Genomic DNA, 23,303 nt, shown 5'->3' with positions numbered 1-23,303 from the left:
TAAGAAATTCCATGCAGCTTCTCCCTGTTTCACCAACTGTCCAAGGGGTCAGTTCTTGTTTTTCTTGGTTTAGACATACAGAACGTTCTCACCTGTCTGCATTCGCTCTCCCAAGTTGCAGAGATGGACACAGACCTAACAGGTTTTGCAGACTGAGGTTTCTACTGGTGAGAGAACTACTTTGTTTCTGCAAAGCTGAAAACCAAAATTGGTCCATGCTCCTACCATGTTGTCTTTTGAAGCAGTGTACAATCTAACTGCGCTTAGACAAGCTCTAAGTATTCACAGGAATATCTTCACACGATCAGGAAATGAAAGACGGAATGAAAATTTAAATGCTTCATTTTATTTAAGTGGTCTTTTGAAATGCATTATTTTCAAAACTGGAACTATCTACAGAAAAAAGCTTAAGCATTTCTATTTCCAGAGGATGCATAGTGCCTGTAACAATCAAAGAATGCAGCGGACCACCTAATTCCACTGTGGACATCTGATACAGTGTGCCTGAAGCAATCTTCTGATCCGGTGCACCCACACGTGCCAGACCAACACAGACTGTGTTTTCAGTAATTTCTGAAAGAAAGGAGATTAAATGCTTAATTTATTGACTAATGGTCCTATCATAAAGGAAAAAATACTCAAAATGCTTAAACCTAAACACTGCTTTCTTAAACCTTGGAGTGGCCTAGGAAGAAGCTTGTTGTCAAAGAAAACCAAGCTGTATTCTAGGGATGTTCATAAGCAAAAGTCGGAAGGTAGCAGAAGCAGAATAGGAAATTAATTCTGGAATTGTGTTCCCTTTGAGGGAACTGCTGCTTCTGATTCATTAAAGGATAAAATTAAAGGATTTTCATTTTAACAGCATTTCAACTTTTAAAAGGAGAAGTATAGACAGATTAGTTTCTATTAGAATTTTTCTGTGACAGAACTGAGTCATTTTTATAGACACTGATTTCAGCCCTGGTCTCAGTAAACATCCTTCAGTTTGCTCTTCACTAGCAAGGTCAAAATCACAGTTCTGCATCACTGGGTTAACCTAGATTCATGCTGGTATTCATGCAGAGCGGAGTGGGACCAGCCTAAATAAAATTAGCAGAAATTTTTGAAGCTTGACCGATCTAAAATGCTCAGAATCCTTCCACCTCCTGCAACTCTAATGGATCAAAGAGCTCACATTTAAAGACGGATGGAAACAGTACAGGGTTACCAAACTGAGGCTTTGACTAAACCTTGAGGAGCCACTAGTGCTTGTTCATCTGTGCTCACTGAACTGTACTCTGTTCAAGCTCTGCCAAATCCATCTCATGACTAGGATTTAAAGCTGCCCAGGTCCACTGCAGAGCAGGAGAATGCCAAGATTAAGAGCGAAGGAGTGGAGTTCAGAGGCTCATCAGTAACTGTGAATTGAGAGGGGTAGTAGCAGACAGAACCATTGTGATAGTACCTGGTTCTTCTCCTTGGAGCCTCCTGTTTTGAATAATGGCAAGAAGCTGTTCTGCGGCTTGATTCACACTCATGTAGCGTGGTGGCTCATAAATCTTTCTTCCTCTGTAGGGAAAGAAAAGCAGAGAAATTTCACATATAACCCTTTTCATTGTCCCTAGCATTCTTGCAGTTTATTTCAAGAAACCTCTAGACCAGGAAATCGAACTTAAACAGGCCCGGCTCTCAGGCTGGGCCTTTTAGACAAGAGTGGAATTTGTAAGTAAGACAGAAGCCTTTTGTGCTCTTGCCACACCTGTGAAACAGCAGGGCCTCCAGCTGGCAGATCATTTGAGTTCTAAAAGCAAATTCAGCTGCTGGAAGCAATATGCAGGTTCTGCAGCTACTCCTGAAAGCTGCGTTAACTTAAATTCAAGGGCAAAGTACTGTTTTTCTGTCAAATGCCCTGCCGACAGATGATTACAGACTAGAAATATATGCTTAAATGAAGTGCTTTCTTTGCCAGCTGTGGATTCAGTCAAATTTTATTTTGAACCTCCAGAATAAACAAACCACAATGATACTGTGAGGCTTCACAAATGTTAATTTAGACCAGAGTTACAGCATGCGTATAAAGTAACCATTTAGATTTGCCACTCTCAAAACATACAGCTTGCAGAGACACAGTAAGATGTGGCAAGAGCTTTTCCGAATACAGCTAAATGAACTCAAGAGCTTTTTCTATATATTGCTTATTTAGCTGTTCAAAAATGGTGGTATGTATTCAGTACTTCACGCTGGTTTTAGGCAGTGTAAGGACCAATGGATTCGGAACACCGTTTCAGCTATTAATCTGTTGCAGGGTAGGACAGAACAGTAGTAAAACAACACTTCATTTGCCAAGCGGAAAGCTTACCCCATTGTGACTTAATGCTTCTCACAGAAACAGTTAAAAGATTATGCTCTGCTGCAACTTCATTCAGTTGCTGTAAATAAAGCCACGTCCTTTGTAATGAACAAAGAAGCTGACTCCTTGTAAGAAACAAAGACTGTGGCCACAGAGAAGTAGAAGAGGAGAAAGCAGGTAGGTTCAGTGTTAAGACTATGGGAAAGAACCTTTGTTCCTTGTACAAAAAAACCCTTTGGAAATACACCGTGTGTTTCTATGTATTTTCAAAACAGTGACTCACTTCATTAGATTCTCCAGAGACTGCTCTTTCACTTTGATATCTGTAGAACAAAATGGATATTAAAACACAGGTTTCCTACAAACTTTCCAGTTGAGTTCTCTATGTACATAAAGCTTAATTTAATTGGCAGATTCTACAAACATTATAACAACACTTGAGCTATTACAGGAAAAAGGAACATGGATTACATTCTACTGTTTCATATGTTAATTAGTCTCAAAGTATTGTGATTTTATGCATGTGATTTTACCCAAAGATAGGGCAAGTTTCACAGATTTCAGAGCAATATAAATGAATAAAAATGCTGCTAAGTATACAAATAGTAGGCATATTTACCATAGGATAGCTAAACACCAGTATGTTTAAGCACATCAGGGTACTGGGACAACTCCTAAATCATGAGTACATTGCGGTCACAAAAGGTAAACCAGTCTGACCAATGAACAGTGATTATTACCTCACTGCTGTGCAGGAACCTGACTTTCGTTAGCATTTCCTTCCTGTTCCAACCAAAATTTAGAACAATCTGTTATGGGAAATAACAAGGATTTGGGCAAAAATAAAATACAGAAGGGGTCAGGTAAGACTCTGTACATCTGCAAAGTTACGAAACTAACTGACCACAATCTCTCCAAGAGGCAAGTGAACGTTATCTGTATTCAAATCCCCCCCAAATTATTATCATAGTGAAAGCTGGATACATCTTAAATCTTGATTTTAAAAACAAGTATTGCTTAAATTACACAATCAACTCCTAAACCAAAGTGACTCTGAAGGAAGGTGTTTAAAATGCAAAGCTGCAAGATTATGAGTGCAGAGTGTACCAAATTGCTTATATGTCCGTAAGGTCACTTTGAATTCAGTAGTTTATCAGTAGTAACCTTCTTATGTCACATTTGCTTATCTGGTAATCTAGTCTAGTTGGATAAATGATCAATACATAGACCAGAATGATCAAGTAGTATTAAGGGAACAATTAATTTGGAAACTGGAAGTTTTCAGCTGTGAGTCACAATTAGCTGCAGGTACCACAGCTGTCTCTGAAACATGAGATTTATAATGCAATTTCATGGTTTCAAGACTTTTACTCTCTCACTACTATATAAAAAATAATAAAAAGGGAGATCATATAACTGATTATACAAAATATCTAAAGAATACTTTAACATATTACAGTTGTAATAACCCCTGTTTAAAACACTTGTGAAGTCATCCTTCTTTAAAACAAATTACCAGAATTCTGATTTTTAGCCAGTTTTGAAAACAAACAGCTTTCAAGGCACTAGAAAGTCTGATGTGCAGTGATGCTTACAGATTTACATTGTTTCCTGCTCAGGACCCTCCAGTTACCACAGACCTTGTTTTTACTAAAAATACTAATTTATTTAGCACTGAGAGATCCCAACTGTGCCTAAAAGATGATACAGAAAGGTAAGTAAGTATATATACAAATATGCAAGTGTCTTATAGTTTAGATGCAGGCAGTTCCATAGTCTTTGAGAAGTTACCTAGATGAGTTGAGTTACTCAGAAAGTGGCTTTCAGCCGAGGATGGTTGGGTAGGATAAAGATCAGACAGCGCCATGGGGAGCAGTATTCTGTTTCAGCTCCATCATCAGCAAGGATTTTTTATAGCATTGAAGCTTCTTACGTGACAATCACCTTTTCCCAAAACATCCTTAGAGAAGATAATTTAGGAAAAAGACTACCACCTTACAAAATAGAAATGTGGTTAAACGTAAAATTTAGCTCCCCAGGAAGTCAAATGTGTGCAGCTCTAACCTAATTAAGTCAATAGAACGTAGCTGCTAGTCCCTGCAATCTGATTTGGATCCTGAGCTAGACCTAGCTTAAAATCACAGTGATCTTCAGAGCAAACGCGGGCCTCCTGGTCCTATTTGACTTCTACCAAGGCATCATTTCTTGCAGATTTTCTGAAGAGTAATTAAGAAATTCCTGGCCACTGTAGCATGAACAATGGCTGAACTGACTCGAAGTACACATACACTAACATTCCCATTTTTGGTATATTTTCAAAGGTACACTTTAGCTAAGAACATCTGTTTACTCACAGACTGCATCTCACGGCTATCCCTATTGTCCCTGGCTGCTGCGGAAGATGGTAGCTAAGGAACCAGGGTAGCTGCTGCTTACCAAGTAAGCACAGTGTGTGCATTCCATTCTGCCTGTTCTTCTGGATCTTGTCAAAAAAGCTTTCTGGCTTCCATGTATCCGTCCAGAAAACTATAGAAACTGTCTCTCCAAAATTGTACAACTGTAAAACAAAGCAAATGCAGGAACACAGAGACACAATAAGAAAATAGAGGGTGCAATACAACGCGATGAAAATCGTGACCAACTGACAACACTGAAAAATTCTGAGCCTAGAAGTTTCATACCACAGGAAAGTACTCTCCTATAAGATGCTTAAGTTTGCTCTTTCATCGATACATAACAAAACACTGCATTAAAAATGCTTTCTTCTAAAAAAGCTAACCTGTACTTCTCTATCTCGTGACTAGTTTCAGTGCATTCCTTTGCATTCCCTCCTTTCTTTTTAACAACATCTGTAATTAGTGAACTGGTTTTTTTCTTCTTCATAATAGAGATGCGCTGTTGTTCTTTTATTCTCCAAATAGTAAAGCACATTAAAGAACACCTAATAAACTACCTGTACAGTTTTTACCTGTCTCTGCATTCACCTTTCCAATATACATTAACTAAGTTTCAATCTACGTTCTATTCTTTGTTACTTAATTCTGAAGCCCTTCTAAAGGCAAAACCCTTTTAAAATTAGCACCAACATTATGACTTCTTATTTTGCTGAAGGCTAGGCAACTTCTACTAATGCCGTAATACTTACAAAGTTTTGATTCTACTGATACAGTACTATTTGTATTAAAACGGCACTTTCCTGCAGATGAAAGCTGTATCGTGCAAAAGAAGTTACAGTCTAAAGACAGAGTGGACATGAAGATCTGAAGAGAGGGACAGGTTGTGCGTGAAGCAGAGAGGTGCAACATTTTTTATGCCCATATAATACTGCTAGCAGATTCTATGTCAAACATACTCACTGATCTTATTCTCAACCTTAACACTATTTATTACTGCAAGTCCCTCATCTCGGTGAAGGCATTTGAAGCGATAGTCTTGCCAATCATTTCCAGTGATGCAAAAGCAAAAGCTGTCTGTAACCTAAGGCAGCATGTGGCTTGGAAGTTTCTGTAACCAACCTGAAAAAGGGCAAAACCACACATCAATTTTGGTCAGTTCAGCTCTGGAATGGGGCCATCCCAGGCGAGTTTTACAACTTGCCAATATTCTGCCTGCTCAAGCCCGCCAGAGAAACAACGGCTATGTGAACTAACCTCCCCACTTTCTCTGGAAACCTGGAAGGAAAAACTGCTTTTCCAAGCCCACTACAGGAGGCACTGTGAGTGCTGTCAGCAGAGAAGAGGACCCTATGTAGAAGCAGCTCTGGCAGCTCCTTCACATCTGGGGATTCCCCTGTACAGTTACTTTACTGCGGCACTAGGCTGTGGTTGTAACTCCTTTATGCTGGCAAAGCAGAATTTGAATCAAAGCAGAAACATGTTTGTTTTCAAGGGATCAAAAACTCAAATTTTAACCATTCGTGCTGATAGGAAGAGTGTTTATTCAAAGATTCCTGGAATATTACTGAAAACGTTTCCTCTTTATATATTTCATTCTAGCACAAGGACAAGAACACACCACATATATTTCACAACCTAAAGGTTCTTCCAGTAAACTAAATATAGGTTGAACCAACTGCAGTGCTCCTGATGTAACTTGTTAACTATTTCAAGGCTGTGCTCTAGACAAAGAAACAAAGCAAGCTATGTTTTACCGATTTTTCATGTGGCAAGCTAGAACTCTTTCCATTTTGTACCAAATATGAACAAAAACTGTTAGAATAAGGAGTTTCTCTTTCTGCCCTTCACAGTGAGAGCATCTAGGAGCAAGTTAACCTTTACTCTCATTGGTAGTATATCTTCAGTCATCAACAAATGCAGTACCAACCTAACTGACTAGCTTACCACCTTCTACCTGAAAGCCACTGCAGTCATTCCCAAAAAGCAGCAGTCCTCACTCAGTGCAGAAGGTGGCCACAATTAACTTCAAATCTTATCCCAGTCCCTTTGGCATTTGGATACCCTGAAAGAGAGAAACTTCCACCTCTGCCTTTTAGCAAAGAAAACAATATGCACAAATGGGCAAAACGTCACTATCCGATAAGGGTTTTGTTGGGAATCTGATATTTTAAACCATTATGCCACATATTAAAAACAAGTTGGGCATTCAACTGTATACCCTACAGCACTTGTTCTGATCATTATTTTTCTCGTTTCTATTGATCATTACAACAATTCTCCATCATCTTTGCCAACAAGAAGTTTGGCAAGTTACCCTTTTTGTGCGAGCACTGCCAGTCAGATTCACTGAATCTGTCCTTTGTTTACCAGGTTTTGCATTAAAACTGAAGTCTGAATGTCAAAAAAGAATAAAACATTTTTGTGAGAAATGGCCTGTCTATTCAGTAGAAATAACTTCAGAATATCTCCACAAAGTATTGATATCCTAGAAAACTGTACTTAAGAGTCTCACAAAAATATGCTTGTTTTCACAGCACCTGGACAGCACAGAAGTAACTTTTACACCAACAAGATGGAATGGGTTATATTTTATTACCGCCTAGAAATGCATTTACAACTTATACCCTTCTACCAACTAAACTGCTAAAGAATAGATTTCCTAGCATTAATGCATACGTATTTTTACTATAAGTGAAAGAGGGGAAAATACTACTTTGGAAACTTTCTGGTACACCAACAACCTATGAATGCTATGGAACTAAAGCAATAAATGGATACCCCTATTTTGCATGACTACTCGTAATCTATTTCCTTACAAGCACTTCCACAGACACAAATATTTCTTTCTCATCCAGAATTTCATGTCTGCAGACATGTGACATTCATAGAAACGTAAGCGCTGCTCTTCCACCTGTGCAAGTCTGCATTAAAGAAGCAACACAGAACTGTATCAGAACTTACGCTTTTAACTCTCCCTTTGTACCTCATGTAGATTCAGTGTGTTCCTAATACAGATCCCTGTGCTGCGTTCTAATTTCTACCTCTTGAAATCCTGCCTGAAGTATCACTTTTAAGACACTTGCTGCAGAGAGCAGTAAATACCAAAAAATCCACTACTACCCTAAGGATTCAGCAGCTACAGAGGACAGCAGGACCACTAGAGACGGAATGCACTTAGATTTAAAAAATATTCTGTCCACCAACCATAAAAGACTGAACAGGGCCCCAGAATTCCAGAAATCATGCTTGTCATTGGAGTAAGACTGTGACACGTTTGTTAACCAAGGTGTTACTACAAGAAAACTGAGGATTTATGTCATGCTTTGAGATGGTTAAGAATAAGTTTAGTAAGACAATGAAGAGCTCTGTATATTTTCAGTGAAACGAGCATGCTGTATGGTTGCTGGCACAGCTTTAAAGGCAGGCAACAGCAAATGGAGTTTCACAGTGGACTTCTGTGTGCTGCACTCTACATTAAGCAGCTGGGGTTTAGGAGTGGGCAAGATCTGCTCTGTACAAGCTAAAACATCTCAAGCATCACACTTGCACTAATCATCAGATTTGTTAGAGTGCCTACATTCTGCTCAGGCACAAAAGTGCCAGAATTTCAAAGGGGCTCACTGAAATGGTTGGACAGACATTTCGTGCTCTCAGCTTGCAAACTGACCTTCTTACCTTCTCCCCTAATGCTCAAAAACTTCACAGAACAATTTCAAAAGGTCATTTTGAAAGACCTCAGTCTTTGGAAATGCACCCCACCACCACCCCACCCCCCAGTAGTAATTGGCTTAAGCAAAGCTTTGTGCACTTAAATTTTGCAATGCAATAGCTGAAGTCAGGAAAGGAAGCCGCACTCTCCACTCCCAGGCTATGCTCTGTCTGGTGGAGTTTTCTGCCTCTCTCAAAATACTGCAGAAAGCTGTTCTTCAACTCACACTTTCATCACTTCAGAACAAGCTATATCTTCCTATTTTATTTACACACATAATGTGAAAGAACATCTGACAACTTTTGGTACTGAGGTGTCTGTTTTCAGTTAAAATTGTTAACCCTTCGGTTAATGATATTTCTTATTTTACTTGTTGTTTATATAAGCAGAATTGATTGCTGATTGAGTGGCCAGAATAAACTCGGACAGAAAAAGTGCCGTACCATGATCTCAGCTTGGAAAGCCTGCATGAAATTTCAATGAAACTACTGAGCAACTTCGTTAATGGCCAGTCTGAATGACATCAGACACCTGAAGCTGTCAAGATAAACAGTCTTCACTCAAAATATTCGTGTGGCTAATCACCACAAAAATATAGGGCATAAAAATGAGGAACAAGCTCAGACCAAATAGGGAAATTAAAAAAGGAAGATCCCCCATCCCCTCTAGAAAGTACTAAAGCCAGCAGGAGAAGATGTGCCGTGATATTAAAGGTCAGTAGGACAGCAGCTGCAGAGAAACCAAGAAGTAAACATTTCAAAACACAGACATTTATTTTTACAGCGTCTTTCCCAGAATTATTGCTGTATCAGCTGCAATGGTGACAAAGCAATTCTTTCACTTATGAGCCTACCTCCTTTTCTAAAATTCCAAGCAGGTTCAGAACTGGATACATGTCAGGGGAAGAAGGTGAAAAGGAGTCTTACTACATTTTTCAGACCTGGCACCTGTATACACAAGCAAATGCCTGTAAACCCTGTATGACTGAAACACTACCCCGCTATATTCCGCGCTGAGATGGTCACAGGCTACACTGCAGAAAGTTCTCACAGGACAGGTGTGTTTTGTAAATGAACATACTGCACAGTCCGATCACATCCCACTGCCAGACACCAAAAGGCTTTTTCTCCTAAGGCTGTTTCTCAATGGATTGCGGAGACTGTAGAGCACATTGCATTTTCCCAGGTTGCTTCTTGATAAATCCCAAAGAACATACACAGAAAAGCTAAGACATGTTTTGTTTATCCTTGTCATAAGAATTTTGATGTGACGCTATGCAACACTCATCCTCAAAAAAAGGAACCTAACCAGTCAGATTTCTCCCCTTATCCTCCATAACCATTAACAACCCTCCAGACCATATACGTCAGATTAAAGGGCTACTTCTGCTCTTTATATTATATATTGTTGCCAAAGAACAGCTTAGGAAGTATGATAATCATCAACAAAGAGGCAGCAAGAATCAGTCAAATTTCACTTTTGCTTGTAATTGGTCATAAGAATCAATCACAAGCCTAGCTCTAGCCCTTTGCAGTATCTTATTTAGTACCAGAGACCTTTAGCAACTCTGAATGCCTCTCATGAGAACCTTCCCATGAAATTGAAAGTTTTTTATCATTCACACATGGGTTTATGACTCCTTTTTGTACTGCAAACCAACAGATTGGCTCAGATGTCCCAAAAACCTCCAGTCCCCTTAGTATGTGCCAGAGAGCAAGGAACTGTGAAGAAAAGGACGTTTGGCTGGGGGAAGCCCACTACACGTGATTGCAGTCTTCAGGAGGCAGCTGAGGCAAATCACATAAAAGCAGCTGAAGGGAAGAGCACGTTTTTCCCTTGGCTGTTTCCTGTATCAGTACTTAGGAAATAACTCCTGCACAAGCAGAACAAAATTCAGCTATCAAAAGACTCAAACTCCAAGCAAACTTGAACAGGACACGATTTTCCCTCCAAGGTAATGTCACTTTAACTTTAAAAACCTCCCAGGACCCTTCCCAGCAATATCAAATAAGTCCTTCCCACCCTGGTCACTTGTGTTACTAAACTGAAATGAAGGTCTCTAAATAGAGAAAAAAAGGAATCTATTCTGATTAAATGATGTTTCTGGGTCGTGTTTGCTGGTGAGAAACAGCACTAAGTGGAACAGCTGTTGTGAGTAAGGTAGCAGTGTGACTAGCAATTATTTAACCTTTAATTGGTTTAAGAATAAATGCCAACTTCTGAAAGGCTCAAAAGCTGGTAGTAAGCAAAAAAAACTAACCAGCGATGGAAAACAATTTGGTTTAACTGTCAGTGAATAAAAAACTACTTTGCATAAAGCCCCTCCTATTAGAACAAAGAGTATTTTTGAAGATTAAGGTACAGAGAGAGGGTGTAACTTGAAGGTTCCGCTCCTGCAGCTACTACAGGTTTTCTATTTGACTGTAAGCACAGCAAGTAATGATAGCATCCTTCAGCTTCCTTATCTATAAGTAATGTTTTTCTACTTGACACTGAAAATGTACTCACCTCTTCAGTAAAGACTCAAAAATATCAAAGCAAGCACTGCTTTTGCATTTAAGTGATCAGCGAGTAATGAAAAGACAAAACTGTTTTATAACCTTAATTGTCTTACAAGAATTAACTGGACTGCAAACAAAAAAAATGGAGATGAGTCACTGAAAGAAACAAGGGGACATGCAGATGTTTGTTCTGAAGCTATTCAGGTGGAAAGTGGGTATGTCTCAAAAGAAAGGCAGGCCTTTGCCATGACATGTTTTTTTCCTAGCTACCATACCAAAACATAAAGTAAATGCTTTCAAAACTAGCAAGACCACTCTCCCGTAAATGAGTGGCTCATTTTAGTCTTTTGTTTCATCCAGTGGCTGGCCTCCAGCTTTGCACTGTAGTTCTCAGTCCTCTTTTTTTTTTTTACTGTAATGCCATTATCTCAAACCATTTGAAGTTGCATCATTCCTTCACGTGCATCACAGGTCAGCATGATGCAGTCTTCCTCATGTGTTTGACCATCCATACTGCTACCTCAAAGACAAATTACCAGAACGGGGTCAAGAGAGAACTCTGTCCCAAAAGCGCCACTCTGGTTAGTGACCATCCCAAACTAATCCAGATGTCATGCAAATTAGGAAGGAAGGGGAAAGGTGTAAATCAGAGATCCTGAGTTCTCTGCCTCTTTATTCTAGGGCGAAGAGCCTTAGCAATCAGCCCTATTCTGAAAAACCGGGTGTGGGTACGGATAAAGCTATGGAAGTCGCGCCAGGCTGCCCCTCTGTTCCCAACTTGCAAAGCTGAGTCCTAGCCAGACCGAGCCGAGGCAACGTCCCGCTCACAGGGTAGCTGAGCGGTGGTATAGAACACGGGGAAGCCTCTTACCTAAAATACTAAGCTTTGCAAAGCTACAGAAGTACAGTGCAGCTGCTGATGAGGAAAGCTGAACTGTCTCACTGGTTACCACCTACTAGAAGTGCTCTCTGAGAATTTTGGCCTTCCCCTGAGGACTTCTGTCCCCTGTCCCGACTCCCTGGCAATGCGCATTGATACCAAACTGCATGAGTTTCTTCACCAGGTCATTGTTCCCCACTACAACGTGAGTCAGAGTGATCAACATACCTACATATCAAACTCGAGCCAAGAGAGGTGAACCTACAGAGAATGTGCTAAGAGGCACTCACACACAGTCACTTTTCCTGGCTTCTCCCCCGGGGCTATATGCATTTGGGTTTGAGGGAAAAGATGATCTTCAGCCTTGGGAGGGGGGCGGGGGGGAATCTGACAGTGAAGCACAGCAAGAACAGCATAAAAGACGAAGCCAGAGCAAGTCATAGAGCCTTATGCCCAGTCAGACTAGTACTTTGCCAAGTTACACTATCCCCTGCTTTCAATGGCTATAGCTCTCTCTATGAATCTCTGAGAGCTTCCTAGAAATTAAAGTTTAATTTTCAAAACTAAAATAACCCTGTTCTTTGTGCAAATACAATCTTCATCTGTGCAGCCTTCAAAACAGCTGAACTGATTCTGTTAAATGGGCAAGACAGTAAAAAAAAAAACCACCCCCAAAACCCCAACTATTTGAAAACAGATATTGACCCTTCTTTACAATTTGGCAAGAAATATATTTATGAATTGAAGGTGACAAAGCATCACGAATGCTCTACTGACTTCAGTAACTCACTACTGTACGGGAAAACAGCACAACTACCAGAATATTGTTGGCTGCACAGAAACATTACTCTGATGACAAAAGGCATGTTCTTTTGTGCACAGACCAGGCTGTAGCTGCATTTTACTGAGGGCCTAATCAGCAGTTACAGCTCACTACGCACATGGCTTTCAGAACAGCGTATAAAGGTGTTTCCTGTTTTTCTCCAGTAAGAAAGAAAGAGGTTTTGTATCACAATCAGATTAAAACAAGAAAAAAAGCCAAGCCTTTTCTGTGGTGAAGCAAAAGAGGAATCCCTGCTATATTTGACAGCAACTTTGCCATTTGAAACACAATAACTCCAAAACTAAATGGATGGCAGGAGACAGCCATGAACGTAAAGACTGTGGAAAGAAATTATAAACTTCCACCACAACTCTAATAAAATCACAGGCTGCTTTTTTGTAGCATACCCCTCACTTGCTGTTATGCCTGTAAGGAGCAATGAAGAGTTAAACATACAGCTGGTTATAGTCTGTCCGGTAATACAATATGATCACTATTTCCTAAAATGCTTTATACAACAACAGGAATGTTGACTTATGAGAAGGCAGCCCCTCCCAAGCCAGAAGGGAAAAGGGGACTAATGCCAGAGTGAATAACATCACATTTCCTTCATGGTCTGTTCCCTTCAGCATGGGATAAGGAAATAAATAGTAAACTAATCTCCAAAACTCTGCATATGTGAAAAACCTTACAAACTGTTCGAAATATATTCCGTTAGTTTTCTGCTCTCTTTTTCAAATAACCCAGAAGCTCTATACTCCTTCCTATGCCTAGCTGGAGTTGTGGGGGAAGCAAACTTTCAGAAAACTTAGTCATCTATTCTCTTTGGGAACAAGAGCCTTGCATCTTCCTTCCTAATGAACGTAAAAGAACAGTAAAAAGATAGCGGGTAGCAGAAACTACTTGTCAACAGCTTGAGAGCAGACGCAAACTTTGTGCCACTGTGAAGCCAAAAGGGGAAAGGGTGAGCCCCAGCCTCGACTCCGGCATTACCCACCCCAATAAGTGCAGTCATGCGACAGCTGCCATCTGTCTGCTGCACATGTAGATTTTATACAACAAGGAGCCTACTTCCTTCCTAAAAGATAATTTTAGTGTCATAGAATGGTTCGGGTTGGAAGGGACCTTAAAGATCATCTAGTTCCAAGCCCCCTGCCATGGGCTGGGGCACCTTCAAGTACACCAGGTTGCTCAAAGCTCATCCAGCCTGGCCTTGAGCACTGCCAGGGATGGGGCATCCACAGCTTCTCGGGGCAACCTGTTCCAGTGCCTCATCACACTCACAGTAAAGAATTTCTTCCTAATATCTAACCTAAATCTGCCCTCTTTCAGTTTAAAGCCATTACCCCTTGTGCTATCGCCACATGCCCTTGTAAAAAGTCCCTCTCCAGCTTTCTTGTAGGGCCCCTTTAGGTACTGGAAGGCAGCTACAAGGTCTCCCCAGAGCTTTCTATTCTCCAGGCTGAAGAACTGCAGCCCTATCAGCCTGCCTTCGTAGCAGAGGTGCTCAGCCCTCTGATCACCTTTGTGGCCTTCTCTGGACTCATTGCAACAGGTACATGTCGTTCTTATGTGGGGGCCCCAGAGCTGAACACAGCACTGCAGGCGGGGGCTCATGAGAGCAGAGGGGGAGAATCACCTCCATCCGCCTCTGGTCATGCTGGTTTTGATGCAGCCCAGGGCACGGTTGGCTTTCTGGTCTGCAAGCACACATTGCTGGGTCATCTTTTGCTTCTCATCAACCATCACCCCCACATCTTTCTCCTCAGGGCTGCTCTCAGCCCATTCCCTGTCCAGCCTGTATGGACACCGGGGGTTGCACTTGGCCTTGTTGAACATCAGGAGGTTCGCACAGACCCACCTCTCGAGGCTGCCAGGGTCCCTCTGGGTGGCATCCCTGCCCTCCAGCGTGTCGACCGCACCACTCAGCTTGGTGGTGTCGGCAAACTTGCTGAGGGTGTGCTTGATCCTCCTGTCCTTGTTGCTGACAAAGATGTTAACCAGCACTGGTCCCAGGTCTCACAGCAATAGGCAGGTTATCACTAAGAAAGTGCTCATGGGAATAATTATAAAGAATGTGAATCCTGTACTGCATTCCCTTTAGCATTAGCATTCACATCTCAGAGCAGTTGTCAATGCAGTGTTGCTGAACTGCCAGCTGACAGGGCTCTCACATTTCTAACCATTTAAAGGTGATTAAAGACAGAGATAATACTCAACTTATTGCAACAGATTTTCTGCTGCTGGGCAGCATTGATATAAGGCTACTGGAGTTTGTCAGTGTAAATTTGAGGGTGTCAGTTAGTTGTTTGCTGAAAATGAAAAATAAAGTGTTATTTTATACAAAGCTAGGAAGGAATGCTACCTCCTTCAGTGATGAAAACTTGCTGTTCAAACCCCCAAGTCTTGTCTGTAGTACAGTTACATTCCTGTGCTTCCTTTCCACTTTGATAAAGCGGGAGCTTGGTTTAGGGGTTCCCATACACAGGGAACCACTCTGAACCTTGAGAGGGCAGGTTCTGTGTTAAAGTAATTAGTGAAAAGAAGTGAGGGGAAGCTTCAACTAATTCCTCTGCGATTAGTTATGATACATACATTGCCATAACATTTTTCATGCAGGAAAATAATGGACCTATGTATGTGTAAAAGGAAGTAGTGAAGTATTTTCTTGGGGGACGCTAGACATTTTCCAGTTTAGTCATTCAAGAAGCACAAAAACTGTAATTTGTTGTTCTAGTCCTTGGCTAAAATCCCTCCTCTCTTGGCAGATGGCCAGAAAGTGAAGACAGGTCAACCTTGAACAGAAAGAATGCATCATATACAAGATTTTGGAATTAGTTATGATCTGAGTTGGGCATATAGACAGGCTTGTGCATGTATTCCTTTTAGGATAAGACTAGCACATTTTTCCACAGAATAACAACCTAATTTAAGAATAAAGTTATCAAGTGACCATCGGTAGTAGAAGGAAGCCAACGTGAGCAAGGCTTTATCTGTAGAGTAACTTAAAATTTTCCTGGGGCAGAAGGAAGTTAGAAAGCAGAGAAGAATAGAAGTGTTGCTGTTCATTTTCACGTGCTCTCATCAAAAGGGACTTTTGCTGATGTGTAGCATGCTGAAAAGGAAGTGTTAACAAATTCTGACAACAGAAGCGTACAGTTGCTACAGATCTTCAGACTTTAGATTGCAACACGCTCTGCCATAGCAGTAGAAGAGCTCACCAATTCTAAGTTTAGCAGTTGTGTAATAGCATACATACAAAAATGTTACCTGTAAACCACAGCAGCCCACTGCATTCATTATTGAAGCATTATGAATGATCTTGTATGGAATCCCCAGTTTTACTGCACGTAGTACTAAATCGCTATGCGTTGTGGCCCTAAGAAAAGAAAGGCATTAAAATACTGGAAAGATAAAGTGGCCTAGTATTACTAGCATTATAGTTTGTTCTGAAAGTAAAATTAAACCCTTCGAAACCCAGGCAACGCAGAGGTGCCAAGAGGGCACCAATAACTTGACTAATTGTTACAGGAGAGTAAAAACTCCAATACGGCTTCCACATGTCATCTTCCCTAGCTGAAAATACAGGCATCCTCAGTACGTTTCAGTTCTTTGCAGCTCTCTGGCATAATTAAAACTGTAGCACCAATACTATTGTTACTTTTTAAAGTAGCATTAGCAAGTACTTGAAAGGGAAAGTTCCATGTATCCTTTGCCTTCTGCAGGTGTCTGCTGGACATCTGTTAACTGTAAAGGCCAACTCCATTTGGCATAGACTTCAACAAAACTCCAGTATTTCCTCACTTGCTGCACAGCCAGGCCTTTTCCCATTGGCACCAGTGCATGCCAGGAAAGCAACACACTCGAACAAGAACTCTGACCAGACTGAGGTAAACTGCATGCAGTCCTTAGAAAAAACATCCTTTGACTAAATCAATTTTTATAATATTTAAGACAAATCACTTATATTAACAATGCCTAAGTTAAAGTGATCAAATTTATTCTGAAATAATTAAGAAAATTCTAGTTAAGGTTAGAAGTGAGCTAAATTTGGCTCCAGGCCTAATCGTCAATACACACCTTGCAGTGACTGGTGCAAAAATTACTGGGCTTGTGATTAATGCAATTGGGATTAGTCCTAAAATGGTAAGTATATACAGATCCAACAAATCTCTAAACTGCAACCACGTTTACATATGTATCTTGCTTGTATGTATGCTTACATACATGCTAGGCACTCCCATTTTCCATGTGAAATCCAAAAATGCACCTACCCCTTACCTAAATTTATCAAACCAGAACAACGGCCTTAGCCATCTCATTCCCAAGATGTACCACACATTTCAGCGTGGCCATTCCAAAGAAGGAAGCAAAGAAAGAAATAGCATATGCCAATAACAATAATTAAATAGGAAGACTGCTTTACCCTGGCCTGGTTCAGTAACCCTAACAAAATTCCCCGGATTTTCAGTCTGATATTTTTGATGCTGCACGTCTGACTAGCACCCATCAGTAGATCAGGTGCTTCAGACTGGCGCACAAAAGTGGCAGCTGCTGGCAAGGCTGTGAAGATCAATCATTTTAAAAGGAAATTAATTTCACTGGAGGGAAAAGAAATGGTGGGATCTGAATTTGGGAAATGAGAGACCCTGCTACAAACAGGCTCCCAGACCTAGAAGAATGCAGTGAAGTGATCTAAAACTACACTTTGGCTGGTAAACAAACTATGATCCTGAGTTCCATAAGCAAAGGGGATTTAAGAATGCCTGCACTAAGAGGGGACTAGTTTTATTCCCTTCACATACATAGGACAAGAAGCACTGGAGGATTTTGTGGTTATGCTAATACCGACCAAGGGATCAGCTGGCTTTATTCACTGAAATTTGCTCCAGCCAGTATTTTCTCCCAGTAGATCTGTCCATAATGACTGTAACTAAAAGCAGAAGTGCCCTCAAGAGCACTCGGCTAATACCAGCAAAGCCTTCACAGCGGCAGCCCTCTGCACCAACAGCTATACTATCATTTTCTGACACTAATACAGCTTTTTAAGTTTTATGAGTAGTAATAAGATGAATGACAGGACCAGGCTACACGAAGGTGGGCTTTCCAGTATACTACTGAAATTGCCAGGTCCCTGCTAGTACCTCCACAGCCATTACCACATATGCAGATAAAAAATTACCATGAACAAGTGAGAAGAATGACAGGGGCACAGCTTGTTTTATCACTTTAACCATTAACCACCAACACCTGAGATTTCCTAGGGCTGCCAGGTACTCTTCTTACCTGCAGATTACTTGGAACCCTATGATCAGCTACGGTCACATGGCTTCTATCCTCCTCCCATATGGCTTCTCTTGGGACAAAAATATTTAGCACTCTTTCCTAGGAACCTCATAAACCCTAAAATCCTTAGGGCTCTATGTGGGCACAGAAGCAGTTCTAGCTGTAATATTAAGAGCTAGGAATGTAAACATTTAGAGAGAGATATTCCAAAAAAAAGGGTCATTTTCTACAATGATGTACTATGTTAACCAGAATTGAAGTATTTTGACACTGAAACTAATGATAACTGAGGCAGATCAGGATAGTGCTTACAAGTACTGACTACATTTCAGTATGTGTAGGTTTCTTTTTTTTCATCTTGTGTATTTAGTTGTATCAGTCACATACTCAGAGCACAAGGGCACAGGTGATGTGGCTCTATACTCTACATGAATCCTAATTTTAATGTTAACATGCATTGAAAGAATAAACAATATTTCTGCAATACAGCATCATCTGCCCATACTTTAATACAATATTCTCTTGCCAATTCCCTTCAACCTGTATTTACATAAATTATCCGCTTTTGACAGATGTGCACACTGCTTCTCTTTTTCATAAACTCTATTTTTTCACTCACAAATAGGGTACTCAGTGATTTGATTTTTCTTGTGCCCCTTAACACTGTGGTATAAATCTTGAATCACCAGCTGGAGACTAAAAGCTCTTCTGTATGGCTTGACATTACAGATTGATGATGCCTGACTGAAAAGACAGAAGGAGATCCTTCTGGTGATAGAAAAAGACTATACTTTTCAGCAGGAATAAAAAGTGGAAACAAAAGGCTTAATAAACCAAAATGAGAAGACATCTATAACAACCTAAGTGATTTTAAAAACTTGCATATATCAAAGCAGAAGCACTGTACAACCATCAATCAGCATTCATTCTAAAAAACCTGAGCCTAAAAGCTGCAATTTTTAAGTATGAAGAGCAACTAAAAGAACACTCTCTCAAAACATAGCACATTTCTTAATTACAAGATATCGTAGAATTTCTTCTGTTAGCAGATAAAACATGGAACAAAATATTACCTGTAAAAAGCTAGCACGGAGAATGAAATGGTAAGTGACTGCTAAAGGAAAGATTCATATAACCTGGAGGGTCCACATTCCTATCTACAAGGGATAGCTGGGCAAGGAAACTCCAAAGCAATATAAACTGTAGACAACTGCATGTATATTTTTAATGCAATACGAAATATAGAAATACATAAAAAGTGCTTATGGTCTGAAAATCAGCTTCTTCATAAAGAATTAGTCATGGACTATGGCTCCTTCCTATTGAAAAAGAGAGACTGAACAAACTATAGCAGTAACTAAAATGTTGCTTTGTCTTACCCGAAAGGATCACCAACTACAAGAAACGCAACATCACAAACATCAGCTTCTTTTAAAATGCTATCTGCGTCTTGTTCCACTGTTTCTCGGTCAGCCAAAATCAATTCTTTTCCATAAAACTCCTCCTAGAAATTGAAATTAATAAAAAACACCGAAGTAAGACATTCAGGAGTGGTTTAGTATCTCTCAGGAACACAGACAATGGACACTTTCCAGCAGTCTGACACATGTCTTACAGAACCCTGCCTCCCCTTGCAAGAACACCTGAGCTTCCCATAAAGCAGCTCCAAGTTGACAGAAATCAGTCAAGCACATTATTCTGATAAGGACTTTGGGGTTTATGCTGTGCAGTTGAGAAGCTATTCCAAACATAGCTCAATCACACCTGCATACTGAAGGTACCTGGGTAGACTCTAGGCATAGAGGTACAGTTAATTTAACTGGTCATCCTGCTGTAAAGCATCCCCTTTTACAAGTCTGAGCCTAACTGCTTAGGTGAGTTAAAATACTGACATCAAACCAGATACAAATATGACACTAGCTATACCACGACCTAGTTGATATTTTTCTTTAGCACATTCTAACTATACCACATCTAATGAATGATTTCACATTAATCCTTCATTTTCAGTTCTCTGTAAGAAATACTCCACTATGTATACAGGCATACACGTATATGATCACATCCTTCACTGTTCTCCAGCAGTTCAATAATCATCATGTCTCTTTGTATGTTTTAAATGCCTTTATTTCCAGAATCAATCTCACACGTGTAATAAAACTTATTAGTGCTAAGAACATGTTGTCTGACTATCCTGAACCTATCTGTCTCCAAGTCATGGGTCTTAGAGACATACATTTCATGTGCTCTTTATATGACCAGATAAAGGGTTTTTTTCCAGGGCACAGACAAAGAAAGCTGGTTTTGTTCTAAATAGTATCCAGAAAGTTTGGGTGGTATTACAAATATTAACAAATTGATAAAGCAATTAAGTCAGTTATGGTCCAGAAAGATTTTCCTCTGACTTCTCCTGTGACTTCAATGATAGAATCATCTTTGCCTACAAAGAACAGTGAATTGACATGAGAACCATCATACTTGTACAGAAGTGGAGTAATGCTTCCATAAAAATATCCATCCCATAGCTACAGTACTAGATATGGGACCTCTGTTACTGGGTTCAGTTCCCTTTCTGTAGATGACTTCCTCACCATTTTTGGATGGTTCTCTACCTCTGTAAAATAAGGATATTGTTTTCCTTACGAAACAGACTACAAGCTGTACAGATTTGATAGAAATGGGACCAAATAAATGTATACACCAATCTTGTATCTGTGATTCAGAACAGTTGACAGCCACCCTGGAGTACTGCTGAGGTCCATACTAGACAAACTACAACAAATTTTGATAATCCATTTGTTTTTATTAGGTATCTTACACTAGATGCACATTAGCACAACAGCAGCAGATGTATAAAGCAAAGCACTTGGTGCTGAGAACTCAGTAACAAGGCTACATAACTTTTGGGTGGGTTTACCATTGAACCAGACCAACTTTAGTCCAGTACTGTAAGCGAATGCACACCACAGAGCAAAGCAGTTGCATTCCCAGAAGTACACCATCAAGTTTTTTCATCTAATGGAATCTATTTGCATGCTTTGAGACTGCTCCACAATGAAAATCAAGGCACATTAATTAGAGACTACATAAAAAGCACTCTCCTGACAAAACCTAAAATGTAGACTCACTGGGAGGCCACTGCGTCCACACAGCTCTTTCACCAAATTAAGGGCCGATTTAGATGGTTGACATCAAATAGCCTTTAATATACATCTTAGGCCAACAAGATAAACTCCGTAGGTTATGACATTTGAATTTTGAGATCTGATTTTAAAAGCATCAACACAGGAGGATTTCTAGAAATCCAAGAAAAGATCTGTTCTTTATCTCAAGAGCTTTCCCGTAACTGTTCATGTTGCTTATGAGAGACTGGCCTTCAGAGTACTAAATAAACCATTCAGTGCTGTCACTTGTATGTAAACTGAACTGTAATATCAAGACTTGGTGATTAATTTCTATATTCCCTCTTTCACAGTTTCAGGTAAGACAGAATCTTTGTTTTTATTGATCATTTTTCAAATTACTTCATCTTTGGGACTTCAAGGTTTCCAAAAGACTCAAACCAATAAAAAACAAAACAAACTCCCCAAAACAACCATGCCAAAAATATTCAGCATTTTTCTATTACTCAATATTTTATTTTCAACTGACCACGAATTCATCAATATTTTTTTTGATAACCAAGATTTTGATTGCAGATTTTGCAAAGTAAAATATCCAAGTAATCATTTTTATTTTTCAGTTTCCCAACTATCCAAAAACAACAATAACATTTTATTTTGAATGGATTACTTTCAATTCCAATTGCTTGTGTATACTGAAAAAAAAAAACCAGAAAAACAGAGTAGATCTTCATTACAAAATACAGCAGACACTATAGAGATGGCCCCAAATATTCTAACCTAGCTTGTATCTAGAAACCAAGCTGACTACAAGCTAAGTGTCTCATGTGCTGTACGTGCATACAGGTATGCATAGAAGTCCATTATGGCTATACAGCATCCAATACGCAAACAGGACAGCTCATTTGGGGGCAAGACCCCTGTTCTGTGGGTAAATAAGCTCTTTTTTTGGTATTATTTCAACATTAAACTTTATCTTTCTATGACAGGTGAACCTATCAGAATTAGAATTTGCAAATTTTTACTACTTTCTTCTTCCATAAGGTGTGTTTGCTACGAAAAAGCTTAACTCAGTGTTGTTCAACAACCCATCTCTAACTGAACCGTGCATGTTCTGGAAGTCCCAAAATAGTGAGACAGCTTGGCCCACAAGGAAACACAGAAATGTCTGGGGCGTGAATTATTTTTTTTCCTTACTGAAAACCAAGGTTTGTTGACATTACATTGATGTTGCAGAAGTGCGTGGTTTTGGCTCTTGCTCATACAAATATGACAAAAATGTGTGACACTATTAGTATGCTCTTAAGGGAAAGAAACTGCCTGAAAATAAGAAAATGCACAGGGAAATTCATTTTTTTAAATAATTTGGATTTTATTTTATTATCAATTGTGCAGTGAGAAGCTCTGAAATATGACTGATTAAACTCTTAAACACGTTATTCCCAGCAGGCACATCGTAATACCTCAGGCCGATACACCGGTCCAAGGCTCCAAAACATGTATTTTTCTGGTACGTCTTTTATTTTTTTGTTTTGTTTTGTTTGTAAACAGATCATACATTTTTCTAACCAAGTTCTCCAACATTTCTGGACCTGATACATTGTGATAATGTGAGATGAAAACTAATGTCTACACTTGTAAGAAGATTTTATTTTCGTTCCAGTCTTCTCGCATGGCAGCGAAACGATTTCTCCTATAAATTACAGCCCGTGAGGGTCACGCACACGCTGTTCCCGAGGCCACGCACCCTCAGTGTCCCCCCGCAGCCGCTGCTGGCCGCAGCCCCGGCACCCCCTGCCCCCCGGGACGAAGCGCCGGGGCCCCGTGCGGCGGCGGGACCTACCAGCGCCTCCTTGCCCACCGTGAGGAGGGACGTGTAGGCCTCCAGGTACACTCTGCGGCACCGCCTCACCGCCTCCAGCCCCTTCACCGTGATGTCCTTGGCATCGCCCAGGCCCAGCCCGACCAGGTACAGCATGCTCGGGGAGGCCGCCAGGGCCGCCGCCACCTACCGCGGGAAGGAACACGGGGGTCAGCCGGGGAAACCCCCTCCCCATGCCACCGACTGCCTCCCGCGCCGAGGCCTGGCCTGGCCTGGCCTCACCTCTCCCCACCTCTCCCCGCTCCTGCCACCCGCCCCGCCGCGCCCACCCGCCGCCGCGGCCCGTGCCCCACCTGCCTCCCGCCGGCCGCGCCGCCGCCAGCGGCCACCCCCGCGCCGCGCTTGGCGGCACTGGGCGGCCGCGGGGGCTGCCGG

At 40.7% G+C, this 23,303-nt stretch overlaps 1 protein-coding gene and 1 long non-coding RNA gene across 4 annotated transcripts; one reads left to right on the top strand and one right to left on the bottom strand.

Moving 5' to 3' along the window:
- Positions 1 to 324: 324 nt before the first annotated feature.
- On the bottom strand, positions 325 to 23,266 carry DPH5 (diphthamide biosynthesis 5). 3 transcript variants are annotated; one of them, XM_040611075.1, is made up of 8 exons: positions 23,222 to 23,266; positions 22,890 to 23,054; positions 19,304 to 19,428; positions 15,909 to 16,017; positions 4,766 to 4,886; positions 2,613 to 2,652; positions 1,445 to 1,548; positions 325 to 573 (listed from the first exon to the last, which is right to left on the bottom strand). In XM_040611075.1, the coding sequence occupies exons 2-8, from the start codon at positions 23,022 to 23,024 to the stop codon at positions 350 to 352; spliced, it is 858 nt and encodes a 285-aa protein (XP_040467009.1). In that variant the 5' UTR covers positions 23,025 to 23,054; positions 23,222 to 23,266; the 3' UTR covers positions 325 to 349. The 3 variants fall into 3 exon arrangements, with proteins under 3 accessions (XP_040467009.1, XP_040467011.1, XP_040467010.1); XM_040611077.1 differs by having other exon boundaries at positions 23,219 to 23,240; XM_040611076.1 differs by lacking the exon at positions 23,222 to 23,266 and adding an exon at positions 23,161 to 23,191.
- Positions 4,880 to 12,509, top strand: LOC121095777. Its single transcript, XR_005830205.1, has 2 exons — positions 4,880 to 10,388; positions 11,617 to 12,509. It is a non-coding gene; the product is annotated as an uncharacterized LOC121095777 (long non-coding RNA).
- Positions 23,267 to 23,303: the final 37 nt, after the last annotated feature.

This window comes from Falco naumanni, chromosome 11, assembly GCF_017639655.2.
Source record: "Falco naumanni isolate bFalNau1 chromosome 11, bFalNau1.pat, whole genome shotgun sequence".
NCBI lineage: Eukaryota > Metazoa > Chordata > Aves > Falconiformes > Falconidae > Falco > Falco naumanni.
The sequence above is the reverse complement of the archived record's forward strand: the minus strand, read 5'-3'. Positions and strand labels throughout refer to the sequence as shown.